The 25,885-nt window shown below is 31.2% G+C and overlaps 1 protein-coding gene across 1 annotated transcript in view; it reads right to left on the reverse strand.

Moving 5' to 3' along the window:
• The window catches only part of LOC146541005 (uncharacterized), a 51,439-nt gene that overhangs the window by 23,228 nt on the left and 2,326 nt on the right, over window positions 1–25,885 (reverse strand). Inside the window, exon 2 of the mRNA XM_085187112.1 lies at window positions 4,954–5,282. Coding sequence (XP_085043238.1) covers window positions 4,954–5,197 — 244 coding nt within the window. The 5' untranslated portion in view covers window positions 5,198–5,282. The remainder of the gene's footprint in view (window positions 1–4,953; window positions 5,283–25,885) is intronic.

The following is a 25,885-nucleotide window of genomic DNA, read 5'->3' on the forward strand; positions in this document are numbered from 1 at the left end:
TTAATTTTGTTTACTGATTCCGGGATTCCATTAATGGTCTGATATATGTTCATTTCTTTCCACGCATGTCATGATATTATAGTGTAGGCAAAGAGAAATTAGTGGTAAAATACTCTGTTCTTCAGTTTTATTGTATAAAAGGCATTATCTTATTAAAGCCTTTATCATACCAACAATTTTCCCCATTAGGATAATTCTGTAGATGTAGGATCAAATCAAAGTAAGAATCTCAGAAACCCACCACGAGTTTGGTGAAAAAAATAAATAAATGTATACTTATCACTAGTTAAATTTCATTAAAGGGTTAACTGGGGTATAACATCTATTCCCAGTGACGCATATATCGCGGTTTTACCTTACATATGGATTATAGAATATATTATAAAATCTATATTGTATGTAATTCATATTGCAGGCATTTATATTTATATTGCATAGTAAAATACTATTAGTACTATATAGTATTTTTTTAAAGTGAAACATTGTTGCAATTAAAAAGATCACAATACAAGAAAAAACACATAAAAAATTTAGATAAAAGAAAAAAAGAACGACACAAAGAGCGAAAGGGACAACAAGTGAATGATACTAAATTCAAAAGGGAGTTTTTCCCCGAAGAGGTCGGATTACGATTTTCTTGAGATGAAATGGGGTGTCCGGGATGCTTGTGATATTTATAATGGCTATGTAATATTATTTTTATCATTCTACGTAGTAGCATGCTATTTTACTTACTTCACGCTGTATCCCGCATATAGCAGGGTACGGCGAGGGAACCTTTTTTATGACACTTCGTTTTTCACTTGAAACGTGGTGTGTTGAGCTGCGAAACTCGACCACGCATTTTGTTATTATCTAAACTTTTTCGTTTAAATACTTCTTTTTTATAAAATGCATAAAAATCAACACATATGTATTAATGTATCATCTTAAAAATTATTATTTACTAGTGGACCCGGACGCGGCTACGCCTGCTTCAACTATAAGAATATTTATTAAATATATTCATTAAATTATTTTCAATTTTCAATAGAATTAGTAAGAAAATATAAGCTTAAATAATCAAAAAGAATAATAAGTAGATACACATTATTAGAAAAAATTATCTGAGTTATTAAAATTAACCAACAAAAGGATTAAAAGTAACTAAAGGATAGATATTCTTAATTTTAGAAAAAGTACCTAAAGTTTTCCGTGCGTGCGTACATAGATATCGACTCTACGAAATAACTAAACATTTCTCTCTATTAAGCAGGATAATTTTAGCGGGCAATATCAAATAAAATAAGAAGAGAACCAAAGTGTAGCTTAAATTAATTATAAACAGCAAATAATTACATAAACATTTACAATAGTTCGAAAATGTATGAAAATTTATAAAACCGTCAACGTCATCTGCCCGTCGCGTCGGTCATACTATACCACTCGTAGGCTAGGTCATTTCGAATCAGTGACATCTCCTTAATTATTTATTAGAATGTTATACAGTAAACTATAATTTCAATTTAGATGAAATGTTAAGAGTGACTATTATATTTATTTTCATAAGGGTGAAAATCAAAATGTCGCGGTAGCGGTTGCGTAGCGACGCGACGGTTGTTATTAACATGGCAGAATAAATTGCATGTCAAATTAGAAAGTACTTTAAAATATATTAGTATATATGTGTAATGTAATGTTATATAGCCTATAGCACTTCTGAAGAATGCAGCTTTCATACAAAACAAAAACAATGAAAATCGGACCAGTAGATCCAGAGATCTTAGCGTTCAAACAAACAAACAAACAAACAAACAAACAAACTCTTCCGCTTTATTATATTAGTATAGATAAAGACATTTTTGTTGCACTTTTCATTGCACGAAGTGACTAGACATCAGAGTGACCTAACACTAACTATGTATATATTTGCCTAACCTTCTATATGTGTTATACAGTTGTAGAGAAAAGCTACATTAGATATTTTTACCGTAACAACGAAATAGGTTACATTACTAAAATTAAATAGAGAATAAATCCAAGCAAAGCCAAGATATAAGCTAGTGCGTTAAATGTATAGTATGTCAGTAGGATTCATATGAAAATTAGTCAATACAGTATTCGCCAAATACGTTTCACGTTTGAATACCTAAGTCGATTACTGTGGAATGGCATACGGGTATATCGTAGCGGATAGCATCTACTATAATATATTTGACAGCTTACTGAGACGTATCTATTATATTTATTATCGCTAAGAATTTTAGAGAAAATTTACTTTTTTCTCCTTGTTTTCTACAACATAAAATTATTATCCGCATTAGAGGCAAAAGCAGAGAATCTAGACACTACTCCCTACTTTTTTTCGAGACAAACAAAACAGTCAAATATTCGCCCACTGTGTCGTGATGGCCTCTTCTTTCATTTAACTTCATTGATTATCTCGTAAGATTTAAAAAAAAATTGCCGCATATATGACTTTTTATACATACATGTATAATATATAAGTTTTAAATATTTATTTATTTTCACGTTATATATTTCTATTACATAAAGAAGGTTTACAGTTGCATTTAGTATAGCATTGTGAAATCAAGAATATCATAGAAGTCCTTCAGAGACAAACGACGGAAATGAGGGGGGAGTAAAAGAGAGGGGAAGCCTCATTTTATTTTTGAACATTTAAGATTTTTAATATAAAATAATAATAAAAAACAGTAATTATATTGGCACAATACCATAGAAGTTAAAAAAATATAATTAACTACTACAGTACTTCAACAAACTAAACTTATTATTAATTATCATTATGATTGATACGTTCATTAAGATTTTAATTAGTCTTGTTATTTACAATGAAAGGGTACCTATAACCACGTCTAATACCTTGATCGATCTAGGCATTAAGTTAATACTAGGTATATTTGCGGTCTCTTTGAGAAATATACCTACTAGATATCTAGAAATAGCATTTGTTTTGTGAAGGTTAAATTAATAAAGATAAATTTACGGCAACTAGATATAGGTAGTGTTACTTTATGTTAGGTTCTTATGTTATTTTGAAGAAATAAAGGAATTGTGGTTTTTGAATTTTTTCAAAATTTTCAAGCCTAAGTATATGTAGGTGCGATTAAGCGAATTTTTTAGCTTCAAGCTTTATCCCGCACATAGCAAGATAGGCAGAGAGTATTTGGGAACCTGTACTTTACTGAAAGTAACTCAGTTTACTATATCTTTCCTAACAACGTGTCCTCAGAAGTTATAACATCATAAAGCGAAATGAGCACATTTCTAAAAGTTAACCTAATAAGCTAAAGCATTTTTTCTCAATTATAATTCTTCTTTTCTCCAATCACCCCAAAAAACCAATCTCATCATAATAACCAGTAAAATACTAAACAGCCAAAAAAGGTACATGACCGATATTCAAAACACTAATTAAAACAACTAACAAGCATACCCATAGGGTGGTAGATAAGCGGCTTAGGGGGGTGGCAACGATGTCTTGCTACTTAAATTATGCAACCGTTGCTTCTACCCCTGTAGGTACTGCCTATAGGTAGATACTTACTTCGTATTTTATTTATAACATTTTCTTATTCTTATTCTTGTGTTAGAATTTCGAAATGGGAAATACGAGTATCTACGATGATTTATTTACTTGAGTGTATTGAAAAGTGTATTGTAAATGTAAGTATATGTATGATTTGAAGTAGTGATTTATCGTAGGATAGGCAGAGGGAATTTAGTGTTAAAACATTCCGTTTTTAGTTACCGCTACGGCGCGGCGGACTAAATCGAGAAAAAGATGAACGATGATAGAAAGAATTGAACCTATAGCTATTGTATTTACAGACGAACAGTGTTTTACTCTGCTACGAATTTTCTTAAAAGTTTAAATATAAAAAAACATAATAAAACATATTTAAAGATTTAAAAAGAAAAGACATATTACATTAATTGTAGCTTTAGATATATCAATTCGAGTCACGCAGGAGTAGCGAGCGCCGTAACTAATTGACAGGGTTCCTTGAACAAGATACCTACGTCAGACGTTGTACGTATAAAGTGTAGATAGGTATATATAATTATTTTATAATATAAATGTATGTATATATAGTTTACTGCATTAATAAGATTTATATGAAACTCTGATATATTATAATAAAGCTTTCAAAGCCATCATCTAGGTTGCTTCGCATCTAGTAAAGTAGACAGAGGGAGCCTAGTGGTAAGACATCCGATTCCCCACGCACCGACGAGTTTTCGAGACATGTAATGTCTAGTAGAGTTTGAAGTCGGTAGAATCAACATAAATATATTGATTCTACAGACTTTCCGATCCAATTTTTGCGATTCCGATTTTCACACCTCACTCTGATATACTAAGCGCGGCGTTCAGTTCCATCACTCAATAATGTCACAAACCTTGAGCAGAAAACATGGAACAGAGTATCTTAACACTAAATGTAACCCTGTAATCGATTGAAAAATAACATAACATATACCTATATAAATCATATATACTTAGGTATATTAAAAGGTTTCACCATCACTAAGTAACTAACTATAAATGAACTCATTTAAATTCCATTACAAAAACGAGACTTGATATAAATTAGAGAACTCCATATTCAGGATTGAAATTCGCAAACTGAAATGAAAGAGCGCGCGACGAAATTAAATTAACTTTTTATATTACTTTACTTGTATTTGTGAAGGTGTTTTTCTTTAAAGTCATTGCTTTTATTGAAATAAAATATACGTAGATAGAAATAATTTATTTAATTATTTTTTATAAAATGTAAGTAATGATTACGATTTGAGTGTAGACTCGTAGAAGTGTAGACAATGGTCTAAGAGCAAAAATTGTTAAAAATATCGGTTTTTTTAAAGATATTGTTAATGTGTTAATAATTCTAAAGAGATATTTACAACTTTTAATAATTTAAATAAAGTAGTAAAAGCACATACCTTGTGGAAAACCGACGGCTTCCAGCCCATGGTGTGTAAGTCCAAATGGGCCAAGACCACCCAATGGGCCGGGCCCCATGCCCATGTGATGAGCACTCGAGTGATGGGCGTAAGGGTTCTGGGCCAACGGCGATGGTTGCTTTAAATAGTGGAAGTAGTGATGTAGCGGCGTGGTCGAGTGATGCGCCTGCGCAGCCGGCGTCGCTGTCGGCCCGCTAGCGGACGAGTTAGTTAATAGCGCCATCTTGTGTAATCACCTCGACATTTTGCTTGTGTGGCTCATTTTTTTGTTCAATTTGAGCGTGCTTGTGATTGCATTTTTTGGTGCGCTGTAACAATTTTATAGAATTTTGTTAGAAGTGTATTACAGTTTACATTAATTTCGATAGTTATTTTTTATATTAAGTATCAATAAATATTTTAAATTATCAATACATATTAAAAATATATTTATTATAGAGCTTTTGATAGAATACTAGTTTTATACTTTCATACATTCCTGCAGTACCTACTTTCAAAAAAATGTAATCTAAATATGTATAAATTAATTACAAAACTAAATGTTACAGAGTTGCACAAATACTAACAACGTAAACAACCATCGCTGTAACACGCATCAATCATAGCATGGATAACGTTAATCTCCATCATAGATAAATAATATTAAAAATACAAAGTATCGATACAATATTCCAATTTAAAAATAATTGCCGTATCAATTCTGAAAGTTAAAAGCAATTTTAACGGCCATTGCGCCGTTAAATGGCTCAATTGAATTCACGTCATGTTCAATTATAACACACGTCGCTCTAATATTTTGCAATATTATAAACTATTTTTATATTTAACAATTACCGGTAATAATGGCGAATTTTCCGCACTATTGCAACACTGGCACACAAGAGTCAATTGGAAGACCCAAATTTGAAATTCGTCACGTTCGAGCTTCGCGAATTGTATAGATTTTTTTCTTATTTTTTTTACATTTTTTCGTAGCGTAGGTACATGTTTACAGACATTTTGTCACGTTTATTTTTTTTCTTCGTTTACCTGAGATTCCCTTGCAAATTGAGGGCGATCACGCTTGACGTCTTTGTGTACTGAGTTGGGTATATCGATGTGATGACATTTGATATGAAAAGAATTGTACTCGATTCAAAATTATTTCTTAGATTTTTTATAATAGTTTAGTATAGACATGTTTGTTTTATTAGGGCGTGTAAGAAAACGATAACAACATGACCAGTCTTTATGCAAGTATTGTAAAAATAAAATCTCCTTATGATATTTCTATTTTTATTTACAGTATAATAAAACTGTAATATATAATTATTTCGAAATTAAGTGAAACTTTTGTAAAATAATCAGACTACCTATATAGTATAAGTCCAGACTAAAATTTATTAATATATAAAGTTTAATGAATTGATTGTTCCATTAAATACCAAATATTAATTTTCACTTTCCTTGCCCACTCACAATTTTCCCGATCACTTTCTTTAAGACCTCGTTTCTCCGAAACCGCAAGAAAGGTAAATTCCTGTCAACAAAAGATTATCCTAAAACCTCAGATAAGACCAGCCCTTTGTAACAAGCCTTTTAAACACAATTTTAGGCCTTCAAACGCTAAAGTTACGTACGAAATTCCGAAAACAATTAAATTTTATATATAATAAAAAAAAAAAAAAATTTTGTAAAAAAAGGTAACATTTGTTACTATTCTAGGATTTTGAATACAGTAGATGCTATTTTTAACAGAAGACCGTGTTAAAGCTTCTGTGATAGGTACCTGCGATTGGGGTTTTTAGCAACATCTTGGGAGGTGCCAAATGTGATCTAAGTTGTATCGTGTTTTTTTTTTATTTTTAGGCTTGTTCTGTTTATTACGTGTACTAAAGTTAGTTTTTCCAAAAAATTAAATATAAGTCCATATTACGAAAATAACATAGGGACTCACTCCTGCATCGATTAATAATTTTAAAAATGGAATGTTATATGTAATATAATGGAATGTTATATGTAATATTTTGAAAATATCTTTGTTATTATGTTATTTTTCTTGAAAAGTATTAATTTATTTTATTAATTAAAATATGGATACTTCTACTACAATTAGTTACGACGGCAAAGGCTTTAAAATAAAAGCCAATCTTTTTCTTTGCGATTTTTTTACAAGGATTTCTGCTTGAGCTGATCGCTGTAGGCTAGAAAGGTGTTTGGTTGTATAACAATCGCTTCTACGTAGGTTCTCGGTTACTTTTGAAGTGTTTTCACGTCATTGGTTTTTACAGCTAAAAATGAGACGCCTCGGTAAATATATTATTTAGTTTTTTCGTTTTCACCTTGTAAAGTACTTAGTGAGTATATATTATAAAAAATCTATAGATACGGCCTTTCAGTATGTGGATTTCTTTTTGTTTGGGATACTTTAATTTTTTAGAAAGGTCAGGATTGTCACTCTGTTCTCAGATATGGCGTGGTGGGTGGTGAAATTTAAGGCTTATTTCATGTAACGAAACCGTGGAAGTATATAAATCATATTAACATAGTACCACATACAATAACACTACCAACATAGTACCTCAACATGTAGGTACTATTTACATATCTACATGCAAGACAGTTAAAAATAATCCAGGTACAAACAACTCAAATTCTAAAAAAGTAGAGTTTCACATATATTACAAAAAAATATTCTTCATTTATTTAGAACTCAACGTTCAATGTTAGACTTTATCACAAATTTGACCACAATTTTACATAAACAGGTAGGTATTTTTAAATGTTTACTTATCTATAATAATTTGGAAAATCTGTTATAATAAGTAAGAGAGGTATGAAAGGTAGGGGGAGACCTCAGATCGAAGATACTGGAGAAAGGTCACAGAAAGGTCACGTAAAAAGCATGTATGAAGAGTTTGATGACAGTGAATGAGGCGAAAGATTCCTTTTAGTAGTTAAGTAAGTTATAATAATAAGTTGGTTAAAACCGCAGGTGTACCTGAACTAACCGTAGTGGCTGGAGACCGGCTTTTACCAATCGATAGAAACCCTACGATCCCAAATAGTTAATATAAAAAAAATCTTTTGTCAATACTAATGGAGTGTTGCGATGCCCGAAATTTGTCACAACTGTCTTCACGTTTTTGCTTACCGCCTTTAATGGACTAAAATACAAGATAAAACCACATTTTAATATGGCTTTTAGAAAGATGAGTAGATATGAGGGATGAATGGTCTCTAGTTTCTTCTGCAACTGCGTTACTAGAAAAGATTTGTTTTTAATTTTATTAATTCACATTAGTTTAGTTATTTTTGTTTTTTTTTTCACATATATGTAAGCATGTGTAAATATATAAATTTTCTTCATATTTTCAATATAAATATTTCCAAAACCACCAAAAATTATTTCATAGAATCAAAAATCTGACGACACATCAGTTCGTAATGTAGATTTCAAAATTAATTTATTTAATACATAGGCACTTTCCAATATTACTTAAATTATAATAAATTTCTCTCATCTGTCAACCGTAAATACGGGGGAAGTATCTAACAATTACAAGAACGTAAGACCCATATATTTTGACAAAAGCTAATTCTAGGCGTGATAATAGTACGGGCAGGGCATTGTCACAAATTTCACGCATCGGAACACTCTATTAACGACACAATAGTTTTTTGCTTGCATTTCTGGAACCGCAAAGATGTCGGCACTTTTACAATGACAAATAGATATTTGAAAAATTTAGTTTTGGGGGCTAAAATTGTTTATTTTTATATATAGGTAGGTACATGATGCTTAAAGCTCTACGTGCTTATTATATATTGCAATGTAATTATCATTAGAACAAATTATTCTGTTTTGGAATAAGTACCTAGTAAATTATAAAAATTGTTAGATTTTTTTTTTAGATTTTGAGCTTTACGCTTGTTTCTACGATTCATAATAAAAAAAATTATAAAATATATTTAAAAATAAAAACTATGTCCTTCAGTAACTTATTAGTTAATAAGCTTTTTCTGAGCAATATAGAAATAATGTATATTTTTTAAATATTGTTATGTAACATTGTTATTAAATCACATTTATTAATAAAAAAACCAAAATAAAAAATAAACATTAAATTTCAACAGATAATATTTCCCGCGCGCTTTCGATCTGACAAACGTCAGCTACGGTGTTGCCAACTGCGCAAACAAAATAATTACAAAGGGCGTGTGTTTGTTTTCTTCGCACAATATGCCATAGCGATATTATTTATGGCTCACACTTTGACAAATAGATTTTGTTATTGACACTGCAAGGGGAGATTCTTTACATAAAAAAGTGTAAATTGATGCTGGATGAAAAAAGGTTTGTATAATCGCAAATTGACGTTACAGATACTAATATGGTATATTATTACTATTGTAGTTCGGAATTCTATAAATGGTCAAACAAGAAGCTATAGGGACCTTCTTCTGGTCGCAACGAAGGCAATAAAAGTAAAACACGTCGCTCATTTTTAATACTTACTTGAACTTTGACAACTTATTTGGTCCAACTATTTTACTTTAAACATAATAATATCTATAAACATCTTACACGTTTTATCATGAGAATGAATTAGAACTTTCATTATTATCACAACTGCACTACAGTAGCATTTCTAATAGGCATGTTGCTTTGTTTTACTTACACATTATGAATTTAATATTCAAGGAAGTATAGCACAAAATATAAATAATAATTTAAATAATTTACGATTATTAAATCCAAATAACACAGATCGTATGTTTCACTCACAAGCCATTACAATCTATTATCGTACGTAAATTGTGTTAGACGCGCCCTCTGACCGCATCTGTAGTCTGTACTGTATTTGCTGACAGCCCGTTAGTTATACCCGAGGGAGGTGCAAGGTAGAAGTGAACATGGTTTTGTTTAATTTGTATGGAATAATTAAATATTTTATATATTTTTAGATATAGTTGCTAATAGGATTGAATGGATATTTATTAATACAATTTGAGTATAAAATAAATAGCATAGAAATACTAAGACTACTGATAATCAAATGTAGAGGCCACCAAATTTTCGAGATATTGCATGTTGAGTGGCGAAACTCAACGCCGCGTTCGTTTTGCTACCAGGGTGAGGAAATTAAAATATCACATAATTCACTTCGCCTTGTTGGAATCGAATCGACATCCATCGCGGTAACAATAATACTAATAGTGTATAATTTATTATTTAATAATCAATTCTCAAACTATTCTCACATTCATTCATTCGAACTTCATAAATATTATATACGCACTACGTTTATTTCGACCAAATCTATCACGATCATTGTAAGAGTAATGAGAGGATCAAGTTACATCCCTAGAGTGTCCAACTTTTACTTACGACTTGGTAACTCTTAAACTAATATATATAAGGTTCAAAATAAACATATATTTATACTTAGAATATCCATGAAAGGGCGTTTCTCTAAGATTTGAACGCAATGGTACAGGGAGCGAATTCATTGGGGACTTATTTTGTTTTGAAGTTACATTAATTTTGGTTTAGTATTATTTTACATGGATTTCCCTGTAGATTTGTTCGTTAATAATGGTTTTTATTAAGTAAATATTGTGTTTAGATTAGTTACAATATTTTAAAATATTTATATTGAAAGTTTTTTCACTTCTCGCAGGTTAAGTGTCCTAACTTAGTGTTATGACACTATGTTCTCCTCATTCTGAGTAACCAGTCATCTTGTTTGGAGTTGCGGAACTAATCGTAACAATAAGAAACAATATTAAATTATATTTATAAAAAATAATATATAAAAAATATTAAATTACAAGAATTTTTTCATATTGTTTTTTTTTAAATATAACCTTGAACTAAAATCTACTACAACTAAGGTATAAGATCAACAAACAAACATCCTTACTACAACACTAAAGGAAATAGAGATGTCACGGTCCAAAAAAATACTGAACGGTCGATCAGGCACAATACCCATCTATCAGTTCGTTCATTCATTCAGTTTTTATTTCCACATTTGTTCGTTAAAGTAAATATTTAAATAGTAACAGCTACCGTTTGAAATATTTTAACGTTAAAGAGATATGCCATTGAATTGTATTTTTTTTTATTTTACCCAATAAATTGACGATAATCCTGTTATTGTTTAATATATTTCAACTTGTAACGTTATTATTTGTATTTATGTAAGTAGGTTTATTTGTCTTTTGTCTATATATGGAAATTTTACTAAATCGTTGTTTGTATTTGCATTAAGTTGGGCTATCGCGGCGTAGTGCTATAACACTCATTATCAACTCTATTCATATCTATTAGATACATGGTGCTGGATGGTAGAACAAAATGCCGCAGTTTTTCTTAACAGATTCAGAAAAAGCCAACTGCAACCATAAACAACCATAAAATTGTATCTGCTGCAAAAATAAAATTGTATCTTTGCCTAACTCGAACCCTTTATATTATGGAACACGCTCAGTCAAAAAAACATCCAAATAATCTCAAAAATCGTTACAAAAAAAAACAATTATACAATTTATACAGATTAAAAAAAACCCCATACCAACTGATTACATCATCACAGAATCCTTTTCCCCCCACCCAAATGACAGAGCGTGGACAGCTATCCATTGTTTTCATTTCATATTTAGCGAAACCATACATGGCGGAGTAATCACATCGAAATACCCCATAAAGTGATTAGAATCTTGATATAATAGCATACAGTACAATGATACTATTTATTACATTTCCATTATGGCACAAAAGCCACGTGGCCATTGTAAGTTGGTATTAATATTACAAATTAGTATGCTTCGGTTCAAATAATAATTTAGGTATATCTTACGTCGTATAATCGATTACAATTGTTAGTATGAGATGGTGGTGTTGGTGGTGTGGTTTGACTGTTAACGCGATGGTTGTGTGTTCGATGCCCATTTAAGGGAATAATGAGATAATTAAATTATTTTCATGTTTTTGTTAAAGTGAGTTTTGACTCTATTATATAGTTTTTTATATCTCGATTGCAAGCGGAATGTGAGAATTGAGTGTCTTGACATTGGGTTATCTTTCACAACTCTGCTATACGGGAAAACGCGTGAAGCTGGTTGTTTTAATATCGTACAAATGGTTCAAAATACACAATTAAGAGTTGAAGTGAAAAATTTTAAGTTGAGTTGCATTATGTTGTCATATAATGTTTCTAGATTATAGAAAAAAAAGAATGTAGTGTAAACGCACAATAACCCGCAGCCAAGAGCTTTTTTAGGTAAACTAATAGGTACTTAAATAAATTCAAACGGCGCATTATTAATTATATTATGTTAATTAATATATTGGTTTCACATTAAATAAAAATAATATCTACAATGAATATTAAAAACAACAGACATTTTCAATATAATATTATATTGAAAATGTCTGTTGTTTAAATAGCAAACTAAAACAAAAACAACAAAAAAAAAAAAACAAACAAAACCAACAAAAGAAACTGCAGTCACCAGATACGCGTCCAGCATCCCACCATCCGTAAATACCTACACATTTATAATCCTACCGTTTCGAGTCAACACGTATTTATTAGGAATTCGCTACCAACGTAGTAGCTTCGTAATTCTATAGAGTAAACAACTCAGAAAATCGATAGCCGAGCGGTGCGAGAGCGGCGAGGGTATGAGAGAGCGAAATGGGCGTGGCCTACCCCGCCTAGTAAACAAGGCGAGTTTACTGACGATATTAAATTGAGACCGTAGCAGCGCAGTGGTACAGCATGTAGCTGTAAACACGGAGGTTCTGGGTTCGATTTCCACTCGGAGAAATTAATTATTAAAAAAAATATATTTTTTCGTTCTGGTGCTAAGACGGCGTTGATTTCGCAATTAAAACGCAATGTCTTGAAAGCTACATGAAAAGCGGATTGAATGTCTTAACTTAACTAGGTTCCTTCTGTCTACGTTCTGGGATACAGCATGTAGATTAAAAAAATATATTAATTTGTACCACGGTGTCCACCACCAATTGTACCATTATGGTGTATGAAATATGAAATGGAATTGTGGTCAGGCGATATGGCGTGATCGTAAAAATGTACTATTATTGCTCATATAATCGCTCGTTTCATTTCGAAGATAAAGATTTACAAAGTTATAATTTTGTTTATTAATGTATACGCTCGCTTGGAATAAGATAGCCGTGTATTTCCTGGATTTAATATTTGATTACATTTTGAAACTAGAAGAGAGCAAATAGCAGAGTGTTTTGACACTATGATTTCCCTACCTACTCTGTTAGTGTATTTATAATTGGAATTGTTTTGTGTAATTGTAGAGGACGTTAATTATTACAACACAGTTTTTAATTAAAGTTGTAATTATCGAACTTTAACTTTATGTATAATATTTTAAGTTATAATAAAAAAAAAACGTTTTTTTCTAAAAGTCCTCTGCACTATGCAGTATGGAAATACTGCAAGTTGCATATTGCAGAAGCTGACGTTTGTAGTCATTTTGTTTTCTACTTTAACATTCATTAGTTAAGGGACAAGTCTGCTAACGGAATCTAAAGTCGTAGGTACTTTCTTTAAATAAACAAGGAAAATCTTAAGAATTTAAGTTTTTAGCCGACGGAATTTTGAGTTTTCCAACTAAACAGACAAACAGTCGCCAATAAATAAATTTTGATATTAGTTATTACTAATAGGTACTAACATATTTTTTTTTTTAAAAAACTAAAGTGACAAATCACTATTTTCTACAAAAGATCAAAGTATAATATCGATATTGCGTTACAAATCCAATTAAACGTTTCCTCTACGTGACTTTTAAAGTGCGCACAGTCATTATCCCGTAGATTTCGCGTGAATGTGAACGTGATACGAACAAACGAAAATTACGATTGTTCAGTATAATATATAAATTGCTATGCGTGTGGCACTTAAATCTACCATAACTATTTGGTTATATAATATAGCTAGTTTTTTTTTTAATTCACCTTTTATAGAGAGAAGGGAAAAAAACGATATGGTCTGTACATACCTAATATATGTAGTTATTAATAGAAAAAATCTACTATACTATACTACTATGTACCTATATTAAACTAATAAAAAAATATTTCATTTTAATATTTCTTATAAATATGTAGATACTTCTTATAGATATGTAATAAAGAACTTTTATCATTTACTAGCGGCCCGCTCGCGGTTTCACCCGCGTGAACTATGTTATTATTAATTTCTGTCTCCATGACTACGTCCTAGTGACGTCTATGCAAAATTTGAGACTTCTAGCATTTGTAGTAACGAAGTTTCATACAAACTTTCGACCCCAAAAACAACCCCTTAGAAGTCGAATATTGCAAATTCCCGTCTTAGCGAGCACTTACGTTCTATAAGTAACTTCTATGCAAAATTTGAGATTCCTAGCACTTGTAGTTTCTGAGATTTCGTGATGAGTGAGTGACCTTTCGATTTTATATATATAGATAAGCTTTACATCTCACACACTTTTGTTGGTCATAGATTTAGAAAAGCATTTTATTTTTGCGAAAAGAAAGTTGTTATGGAGATAAAAGGAGTGTCTTAACACTGTGTTCCATCTACCTTCCCAGCAGGAAAAGCGCAAACCTCCTTAGCAACACCTATTGCAGGTATATAGACAGAAGTAGATGAAGGTACATTTTCGACATTTTCTCTATTCAAGTTTGTCAGGTTTTTTTACTGCAAGCCGCCTCTAGACGTATCAACACTGTTAATTGAATTTTTAATTAACAATAATTTTATATACTTTTTAATAAACATTTTAATAAATTTAATGGAATAATCACTTTTATTACTTGGTATCTTTAATAAATTTTATATGGCCAAGTTTTTATAGTATTTTAATACAATCACACAATTTAATGTTAAAATATAGGTTATTTTGTACTTATTTCATAAACTATACCTAATAGGATTATCTTACATAGAATTTTTATTACAATTGTAATATACCAACTTGTGAACAAAACATTAAGTTTTCGTCGAAATTACAGGTATAAAACCGTATAGATACTTACAACTTTGAAAAAAGTAAGAAGATATAAAAAGTTTAATCTTTTTATTCTTTTTTATATATCTTACCATGGGCGTAGTAATAGAGGGGCCGGATGGTCCATGCCCACCCCAAAATAGTCTTGGGGTGGGAGCCCCAGAAATTTTATTAACGAAAAATTAGTCCGGAGAAATTAAAGGAATAACGTTTACACGAACGAACGAAAATTTCTCTAGATACATACATATATCTTACACATTATGCTCAGAAGATTAAAAGAGTAGTGATAAGTCACTATGTTTATTAAAAATCATTGCTGAACTAGATGATAAGACGACGGATGTCGCGATTATAGTTATCCTTTTTTAACCCCACGCTTTATCCTACAAATAGAAGTGTAAGGAGAACCTAGAGTTACGACATTTAGAGTAGTTTTGTACGTTTCTCACGTTTCGTAGAGTCATTCCTTCGTCCAGGGATCGAAACCACAACCATGGTATTTACAGCCAAACGCTACCACTGCACCATAATAGCCTAAATTAAAATAATAAAAAAATCATAAATATGTTCAAAATATACCAATAACAACACTCCTTTTTAATATAAGAGAAGCGCTCCTGCATATTATTTGTAAATCATTTCTATAGAAATTATAGAGAGACTGGCAAAAAGCTACTGAACCACTACAACTAATTACTGTTATTATCCCAAACCGTGTTGAAACCTTTTTCAAGCCAGAGGGCGTGAAAGGGCGGTAAGGGACCCTAGGGGGTGATGTTAGGGGCGTATTATTATTACCCTATAATATGGCCATATAAGCGCACATCTGCCTTTAAAAAAAACGATTGTCTATAGATGTTTCATGGGTTTTTATGGTGTGGTGTTAGAATACGCCCTATGTAAGAGTTTGATTGATGGGTTTTGTTTGATTATGTAATTTTGTTTGATAAATTGTTTTATTTTTTTGTTAGATATATAATTGTTTATGTTTTTAGTTTATATGTTGAATATGTTTTGATCGATCTAGTATGCTTAAAAATGATAGGTTAATAAAAAAATTATGTAATTAACGGAAGGAGTTAAGTGATGAATCTCTCGCGTTTCCGTTTTTTACGTTACCTTCCTCCAGTATCATCAATACTCTTTCTGCCTCTGATACTGCCTCTTTTATCAGTCACTTTCGCTTCATAAATCTTTTTTGGCACTCATTCTCTCATTTCCTCGACGTGTCTCAACCAACTCTGCCGTTCTATATTCTTACTATGACATCACCGCTAACTACCATTCTATATACTACAGTAATTTTAATTAGTTCTTATAATTATTGTTATGAGAACTAAAATTATCTATATATATAATAATAATAACATTAAGAACATCTAGAAAACAGTAGTTACGTATGTAAACCTCTAAGTGGAAGATAGTGGAGTATTGTTTCATTGTACTAGAGTACGGCGCGAGAAAACGTCAAGTCATCTGTAGATATCGTTTATACCATCCGATTTTATATATTTTTTTATAAGAAAAAATATAGGTATTTCTACAATTTTCATTACGTTAATGTTTTTTCAATATTATAATTCAGCTTTACGATTTACCCCTCATATATTAAGCAGAAGGAATTAGTGTTAAAACACACCGTTTCTTAATTTCTGTCTAATTTTTTGGTATCTCGACGGTGCGTCTTTCTTGTCACTCAAAGTGAAAAGATAAGAAGGAAGGAGTGAGTAACTCCACCGAGTGAGAGTCGAATTTACTACTGTCACATTTGCATGTTTCTCAGTCTGGTAACAAGACAAGGCACGGCGTTATGTTCCACCACTCAACAAGTAATGTCTGGAAAATCGAGCGGTGATTGGCGGTCCGTATAACCTGCTGTATGCGGGATACGTGTCAGTTAAAAAAATAAATATATTAAAAATGTAGTGTCGTAGGACACCAGGTAGGAACGAAGTTCCTTCGGCTAATGTAGAATCGACACAAATTGCAAAAAAGTCGTGCTCAATTTTATGTAGGTTTTCTTGATTTTTCTCTTAAATTTTGCTGATTAGTTTTTATTTAAGTACAAGAAAGTATTTAGGAAATTCTGTATTTTAGGAAATAATAAATTACTTAAAATAAAAAAAACAACAATAACACACAATCATGCAAAAAAATGATGAGAGAACAAAAAGAAAAAGGGAGAAAAAGAAAGGTATTACACACTACTCGTCTGTGTATGCGACTGTCGCGCCTGCGCAGTCTCATTTAACGGTTTTATTCCACGCATTTTTCTTACGGTTTTACTATCACATTTTTTTCAGTTCGGTCACGCAGCGAAATCCCTATCCCTTCCAAGCCTGCCGTAAGGAACTTCGTTCCAAAAAGATTCCATATAAATAATCAAAGATTTCTAACTCTCTGTTTCTCGTAAATAACAACCTCCAAATGTAAACGGTACTCTCATCCAGCGTAACTCAGTAGCAACAATAGAAATGGCCAGTCACCGTCGTCATGTCCAATTAAATAAACGTGAATGCGAGCTTACTTTGAATACATAGCTTTGAGTATTGATTACGTCATGCTCTTTATGCTTATACAATACTAGACTAGAGCGCGGCTTCGCCCGTTTAAATTTTTTATTGTAATATCTAAATTATACTAGGTCTTTATATAAATTGTAGTCTATGTGTTATCCTGGTGTATAAGCTATACTCGTATTATTATAAATTTAAATTTAAGTCTGTTCAGTAGTTTTTGAGTTAAATTGGAACAAACGCCCATTTTCATAAACGTTCATATTTAAAATATTAGTAAAATATGTGAAATACTAGCTGTGACTGCGACTTCCTCTATGTGTAGAAATAAAATTGAATATTTTTTTAAAGTCATTTCTGAGATTAGGATCCACAAAGGTATAGACAAACAGATATAGTTTTTAAATCTTTTTTGGGATTATAATATAGTGATATGGGCATATATTTCTCTGAAATAAAACTATGATGGACCAATAATAGTTTCACTTGAAAGAAAACCATACCCGTTTTTCTTGAGGTTTGGAAACCGGTAACCCTAAAAAGCAATAATCTCCATTTTAAGTTTATTATTAAAGTTTATAATATAAATATGCAATTTCCTTTATATATCTAGCAAAGATATACTAAACTTGCACTTCTATGATATTTCCAATAATAAACGACTGCCGAACGGAGCGGCCATTATCTCTGAAATCCCACAGGATAACTGAACAAGCGATGTTAGATAACTTTTCGATATATCTGTTCAATTGTACTGAATCCAACTCGTAGCTACAATCGTATTAGAAGTTAAGATCTAAGTTAAACTGGAAATGATAGTTAGTTGGTTAATAAAATGACCGAGTACGGATTTGAATCTGCACTTTGTGTATTATTGGCAAAATGTGCTGTGGGCCAGTCTTGGTTGTACATGCGATGGTAGTGGATTCTATTCTATAGAATGTTTATTTAATTCTAGTTTACTGATCTGGATATAGACGTTGCCTCTGTTATGTCTTTAAGCTTAAAAAAAATTGAACAGAGTATCTCAGTTCTTTCTGTTTGATCTGCAAAATAAAAAAATATATATACGATTTTGTAACTAACATACTAACTAGTAATTTAGTAGGTATTCATACGCGATGATTCTAGACTCTATCTATATTCGGTAGAATATTCACCTATATTAAAAAAAAAAACAGTTACCTAATTGGGATAGACAACGCGTTAGGTTCCGCGACTCAACACGCAATCTCTATAGAACGAGCAATAAAAAATAAGTGAATTCTTAACACAAGGTTTTTTCTTCCTAAATCAAGTAATTCGATTAAATAAAAAAAAATTTCAATTTCGAAAGCCTTTTAAAATTAGCATAACTAAGTATAATGACAGATGCCGTCGTGACGTATTGGCACAAAGGTGTGACTTTAACGAGACGATTGTAAGTTCGATCCCCACTCGGAGGATTGAATTACCATTAATTATTGATATTTTCATTTCTTTGCTCTGGCACCGATGCAAAAGCACGGCGTTGAGTTACTTCCGCCATACAACACGCAATGCCTCAAAAGTTCGGCAGAAAGTGAGGAACGAAAGAGCACTAGGTTCCCTCTGCCTACCCTGCTAAAAATATATATATTAGTAGTTTATTCGAGTAACATTTTTTACAAATAATTCAATGGCGCCTATAGCTAATTATGTTTCTATGACACTACCGTGAGAACTTGTATCTAATAGGATTTTTATTACTTTTTGATTGCATTCAGCGAGCCAGTGCATGACATGAATGAAGAATCAATTCGACGGAACCTGTTGGTTTCATATATCTTTTGAGGCCATCGTAGCGCAGAGGCTCAAGCATGTGACTTTAAAGCGGCGGTTGTGAGTTCGATTGTTACTCGGGGGAATGAATTGTTATTTATTTAATACTTTTCGATTTCTTCGCTCAGGTATCATGACAAGCGAGTCGTTGAGTCCCATCACTAAACATCCTAAATACCCCGAAAAATCGTCGGAAAGTGGAGAACGCAGCGTCTTAACAGTAGGTTCTATCTGCCTACCCTGGAATATGCGGGATACAAAGTTAAATCGGGAAAAAAAACTAGTATTTAAATAGAAATATCTAAGATTGGATATACCACATTTAAAGGGAAAATTCGCGCAGATGATGCCTATTCCAAGTTTTTTCTTTTAACATAAAAATACATTTTTAGTTTAAACTTGTGCAATTTAATGAAAAAGTCAATAAAATAACAAAATTGCGTAAATATCACTTCAATTAAAGGATGTGAGATAATGTGTTTATCAAAATTCCATTTATATTTTACACCTGAACGATAGGAGAAACGTTAGATAACAATTGTTAAGAATTTAAAACTATTTTTGACTATAATATTTGATATTAATATGATTAAATCAATTAAATAATTTAAGGAAAGCGTAGATGTAAAATTTCAGTAAGTAAAGCACCTAATTAAAAATACTTAAATATTTTTCCACGTTCATCAAAATATGTTAACAAAAAGAAACATTATTTTTATTTGATAAGAATAATCTATAAGAACATACTTGGAATATAATTTTTTGGTGAAATTACTTAATTATTTTAAGTTCATACATTTTCTTATTTTTAGTAAAATATAACATACCTACCTAGCTATTATTGTTACTTTAAAATATACGAATTGAATTGAAAAAAAAATCTCTAATAAATAAGTAGATCTGTTATCATTTCATTCACAATTTGTATACCTATAGAAGAATAAACAGAAAGAACTGAGTATCAAGACAGTATGTTTTCGAATTTCCGCCCAAACTCCAGACGTAGCATGTTGAGTGGCGGAACTTAACGCCGCGATGATTTACAACAGCCATAACATACATAATTAATTATCCATATCAGGGACCGAACCAACTCAAGGCATAGCAACACATTCATTCGAGGCAGTCTTGGGGTCCGTGACGTAGCGGATAAGCTCCAAGAGCGTCGCCTGAGATGGTTTGGCCTAAGAACTATGTCGGATGCAAGTGCCTTGCTATACCAGTTCCTGAAGCGCGAGCTCCCGGACGCCCAAGGAAGCGCCGGTTGGATGTCGTGGTGCAGGACATGAGAGCCAATGGTCTAACCACCGAGGACGCAAAAGACCGTGCAAAGTGGAGTAGGTTGAGTAGGAAGGCAGACCCTTGTAATAGCCGGGATTAATGCCAAGAAGAAGAAGAAGAAGAAGGAGAAGAGCAGGGACCGAACGCACAACCGTTGCCTTTACAATCGACCCCTACATAATATACCTATTAACTGAAAATATTTCTTTCAGCTACCAGTCTTTCATTATCAACATTTACTAATTAGATAAAAATGGGGGTCATCAATCGTTTTTAATCTGGATCTTGACAACAGATACCAACTATCGCTGAAGTTGCCAAACATTTTATCGTAATTTATCAATTTTTAAGTAATTAGCTATAAGTAGGATTTTGATAAATATCCGATTTTCATTCGATTTTTTATAAAGTTACATGCGTAATACGCCTGTATTGCTAGATTAGTGAATCATTTTGTGGATTTTAGATTAATACTTGTGATATATTATTGCGTTAATGCTCTGTGGATATATTCTAGTTATATAAATTAGTTTATTAGTATTATTTATATATTTGTTTTAATATATTTTTTAAATATGCGTAAAAAGTTGCATCTTTAAATTATTTTCTCTTAGAAAAATTACCACGCTTAATGCGAAAGATACAGGAAAATGAAGAAAAGATACAAATTATTTATGATAAAAAATTTCAATGATCAATAAGTAATATCTCAAATATATATAGGTACAACTAAAAACTTAAAGATTAATTGGGAAAAAATGCCTTCATAAAGACAATAATTTTATTATAATAATCGTTAAAAGAAGTCGTGGCGTAGCGACAGCATCTTTATTAGTATATTTAAAAAAAAAACTGCTTCACGTTGTATCCCGTGTATAGCAGGTAGGTAGACCTAGTGTTGAGTCACTCCGTTCCCCTATTTTGCACCGAATTCTAGAGGCATTCCTGGACGAGTGGCGGATCTCAACGCTACGCTTTGCCTCGACACCATAAGGTCGGCAAAGGATTGAAAATATTTCATTTCCTCGAGTGGGAATCGAACCTCTCGCGTTTACAGTCGCACGGCCCCGACTGGCCTCAAATATTACTTATTTAATTCTTAATTATAATTTAAGTCAATGGTTTAAGCTTTATATTCACTTTAATCGCGTATAATCGCTACAGACACTCGACAAGTCTCAATTGTCTGTGCAATAATTGATGGTATGTGTAGGAATTACAAAATTATCAAATGGAAAATTAAATAATGCCTAGGTATATAATTATGTGATTGTGGATTCAAATAACGGTAAGGACATTTCTTTATACAACATTTAAAGTTATATTAGAATAAAGGCCGTAATCAGGTTCCCAAATTATTCCAAATGTAATTATACCATTTATTCCAAATGTCATCTGAAGATCGATCTTAGAGTTTAAAAAAATGGGCCTTAGAATCATTGAGAAAATCGATTCGAAAAATAAAAAACATGTATATCTCTCTCTCTCTCAGCTTCACGCTGTATCCCGCAAACAGCAGGGTAGGTAGAGGGAACTTAGTGTTAAAATACTCCGTTCCCCGATTTCCGCCGAGTTCTAGAGGAACTGCGTGATAAGTGGGGGAACTCAACGCCGCACTTTGCCTTGATACCAGAGCGAAGAAATGAAAATATAAATAAATATTTCATTTCCTCGAGTAGGATCGAACCCACAACCGATTTATATCGATATTAGGTACAGTTACACTTAGTGCCCCTACGCCACGACCGACCGAAAAAAAATGTTTTCCATAACTTTTCAAATAATATACGTAATCACACTGTACAAACGTGTACACTTATGTAATTATATAACTTGACTTCAAATTATTCATGGTCTTATCAAAAATTGCCAGCGTAATCGATAGATTAATTGAAATCTCTTTTTTTATGTTAGATGTTGCATATTTTTTATTTATTTGTGTCATATTGGATTGGTAGGTACATAATTATAAACAGGGAGAAGAAAAATTCAGGTTCCTTATATTATTTACTATTGTTGCTCGCGGTTTCGCCCGTTAGTTTCACTAATAGGATATGCGTGTATAGGTATACCTATATCTTACATATAAAGAATAAATTTTCCTCTTCATATATCTATAGTGAAAACCTCATTATAATTAAATGCTTGTAAGATTTAAAATGCTGCCTTTGTCAAAATCGATTGAAAATCGATCAAGTTAAAATCGATGTTTTGACTTTTATTTTCGTAGCAAACCTAACAAAATAAACACGCATAAGTATAAATTAAAAAATAAGAACGTCTTAATAAAATAAAACGTAAAGATTAATAAAATTGTAAACATGTTGGCAAGAAAACGTTAACATTTAAAATACATTTCCTACATATGTTCGAAATTAATTAAAAGTGAAGAACACCTTTGAATGCAGTATTGCTTGTTTTTTTTATATTTTCAGTATTTCTACTTGTCATATTTCAAGTATAAGCAAGTAGAAATACTGAAATATAAAAAAGGGCAAGCAATAACGCATTCAACATATTAAAATGATTCTATAAAAAAAAATTATTGCGTATATTTTTTTTATTAGATATATAATAATCTTTTGCTATACGATGACGTAAAAAAAAATAATGACGTTGGTGAATATTACCTACATAACAAAACTTTTATTATGCAAAACAATAAATTTTACATTTTTAAGTATAAATTGTTATAAAAAATACATTATTAAATAATAGAAGATTCGAAATTATACCTATATATAATTTTGGAAATAATATTATAGACATGAAAACTTCTGTGAATATTCAACAACCACATTTACCAAAAAATAATAAAAGCCATACCACGCTATTCTTCAGGTTCTGTATTTTTTTAAAATGTTCTTTATCTTTTTTATGAAAATCAACCATAGGTAGGATAATAGGATAAAAAAAATTCTATTCATTCGTAATACTAGGATTATGACAGTACAATTATAACATAACATGTAGTCTTGAAAATTTGACAGAAAATGGGATACTGATCGCAACACTAGGGCTTATATTTATAAATCGCTTTCAAATCTGAGATCGATCTTGAGATGCCGTTTTCACTCATAGATACCTGTATAATCTATGAATTTTATATTTATATTTGCGGTTTATAAATACTAGTCTAGGTTCCCTTAACCTGTTGCAGCAAAAAAGATTGAAGCAAAAAAAGGCTAAAAAGCTATTATTTTAGTCAGTCAATTAGTTCAATAGTTGTTAACAGATAAACAAAATAAACATCTCGTTAAAGGGCAAACATGTGCAAGCTTAAACTCCATCTCTAATTAAGTGGATCAAAGGGGCTCCTGATCTAATGATGCTAGATAAAATCTATTATATTAGTTATGCCTTTTTGAGTTCAGCTGTTGTGAGGTTATTTTTTGAGGGTGAAAGAAAAATTTAAGGATTTTATTTTTCTTGTTATCATTTAATAAATATTATTCAAATATTTTCACGCACGATTATTAAAATATATTATTCACTTTTATTCGGCTTCATGCTGTATCACGCATATGAGTGAATAGATAGAAAAAACCTTTTCTCGTTTTCCACCAGAATTTAAAACTTAGCGTGTTGAGTAGCAGAACTCAAAATAGCATTTTTTCTTTCCAGAGCGTAATAGAGAAAATAATTGACTCTCACAGGAACCGAACCTTTACCTACCTAACCGTCGCGTTTACATTTAGACTAAAATAATTTTAATATTTTTATTTTAAAAATGAACCTACAAACAACAGATAGACATTTAAAATTAAATCACTGATACATTGGAGATAACCAATAGGTGGATAAGCCACTCTTTGATTCTAATCTGGTCCAGATTGGAAGGGCAATTACAACTAATTGGCCGTATCGTTAGAGTGGGGTGCCGGTGTGCTCTTCACTTGACATTTATCTATTTTAAAGTTGGTTAAATTTTTTTTTGCCTTTCCATTCTTAATTGAGTTAGAAGTTTGTTTTTTTTTTGTTATTTGACTTTATGTAATAATTATATTATAATCAATGTCTTAAATGGTAGAAATGTATATTTAGTAATTTAATTTTGTCTGTGTAAATTTCAGTGGTAAAATTATATATATTTCTAGCCTCAGGGGGTACCTTGCAGGGAGTAGGCAGAGGGAGCCTGGGATCCTAGTATCAAGAGTTTTAGACTATGTTAGGTCCCATTAAGATACTACATTTAATATTCCGATTCCTATATTTAATATTTAATTTCCTATAGGTATTTAATATTCCGTAACTATATTTAATATATAGGTTTTATATGTACTATATAGATTATCGTGAACCCTGCATGAAAGTCAAATTCGGACTGTCTGTGCTGTATGTTAGCGGCGGAAGCGCCACCACTACAGACTATGTATCAGAGTGTCTTGACACTAAGTTCACTGTGCCTACCAGCGCCAGATTTTTCATTGGGACGAAGCGGGATTTTTAAATGTTTTAAGAAATACATAAAAGTAGGTATACTGGAATAGAAATATTTTTAGTTTTTACATCTTTCGGATTATATTAGTCCATTTTAGACCAACATAAAATTAACTTTATTTGCCTCCTTTTGCTTACAAAAAATCATAAAATTTAAATAAACAATTACACGAATGATAGATATTATTAGATAAATAATTTTATCAGAATTAATTAAGTAGAAATGGATTAAAAATGAAAATAATATTTACTAAATGGTCAATTGATTTTATAAATAACAACGTACCAACCAATAATTAATGTTTAAAAAATTATTGTACCGTATAGGTATAATCCCGACCAACTATTAAGAAAAATTCATGGCATTGTATGTTTGTTTGTTTATTTATCTATAGAATAATATCTACACACCTATATAAAAAAATCTTTAGTTACTGAGGGGAACAGTAATGGAAACTGAAAAATTTTTTTAAAATAAATAGATAATGTAGGTATATATATAGTTTAAGAAATAAAAGATAGATATATCTAAAGAAATATAGGAAACGCGACACAAAATTATCTTTGTAACAAAAGTTATTATCTTTTTTAAATTATTACGTTACACAAATATCTTATTAATTGGTTTTGATTTTATCTATATGGTTATTTGTATAGGTATTTACCTATATAAGTAAGTAGCTTTAACGCTCAAATAAATATCTTCGGTGGTGCAAGACCTAATTACAATTAAGGAAAAAATTGATAACTTGAAGACTATCTATATAAATTAGCTGTTCAACACGCTCAGTCGATAGATATCGATAGAAAACATACTAGAACTTTTTCAAGTTACTATTTAAATC

Source organism: Heliconius melpomene, chromosome 1 (assembly GCF_056956725.1).
Source record: "Heliconius melpomene rosina isolate 202511_hmr_F chromosome 1, ASM5695672v1, whole genome shotgun sequence".
In the NCBI taxonomy this organism is placed as follows: domain Eukaryota; kingdom Metazoa; phylum Arthropoda; class Insecta; order Lepidoptera; family Nymphalidae; genus Heliconius; species Heliconius melpomene.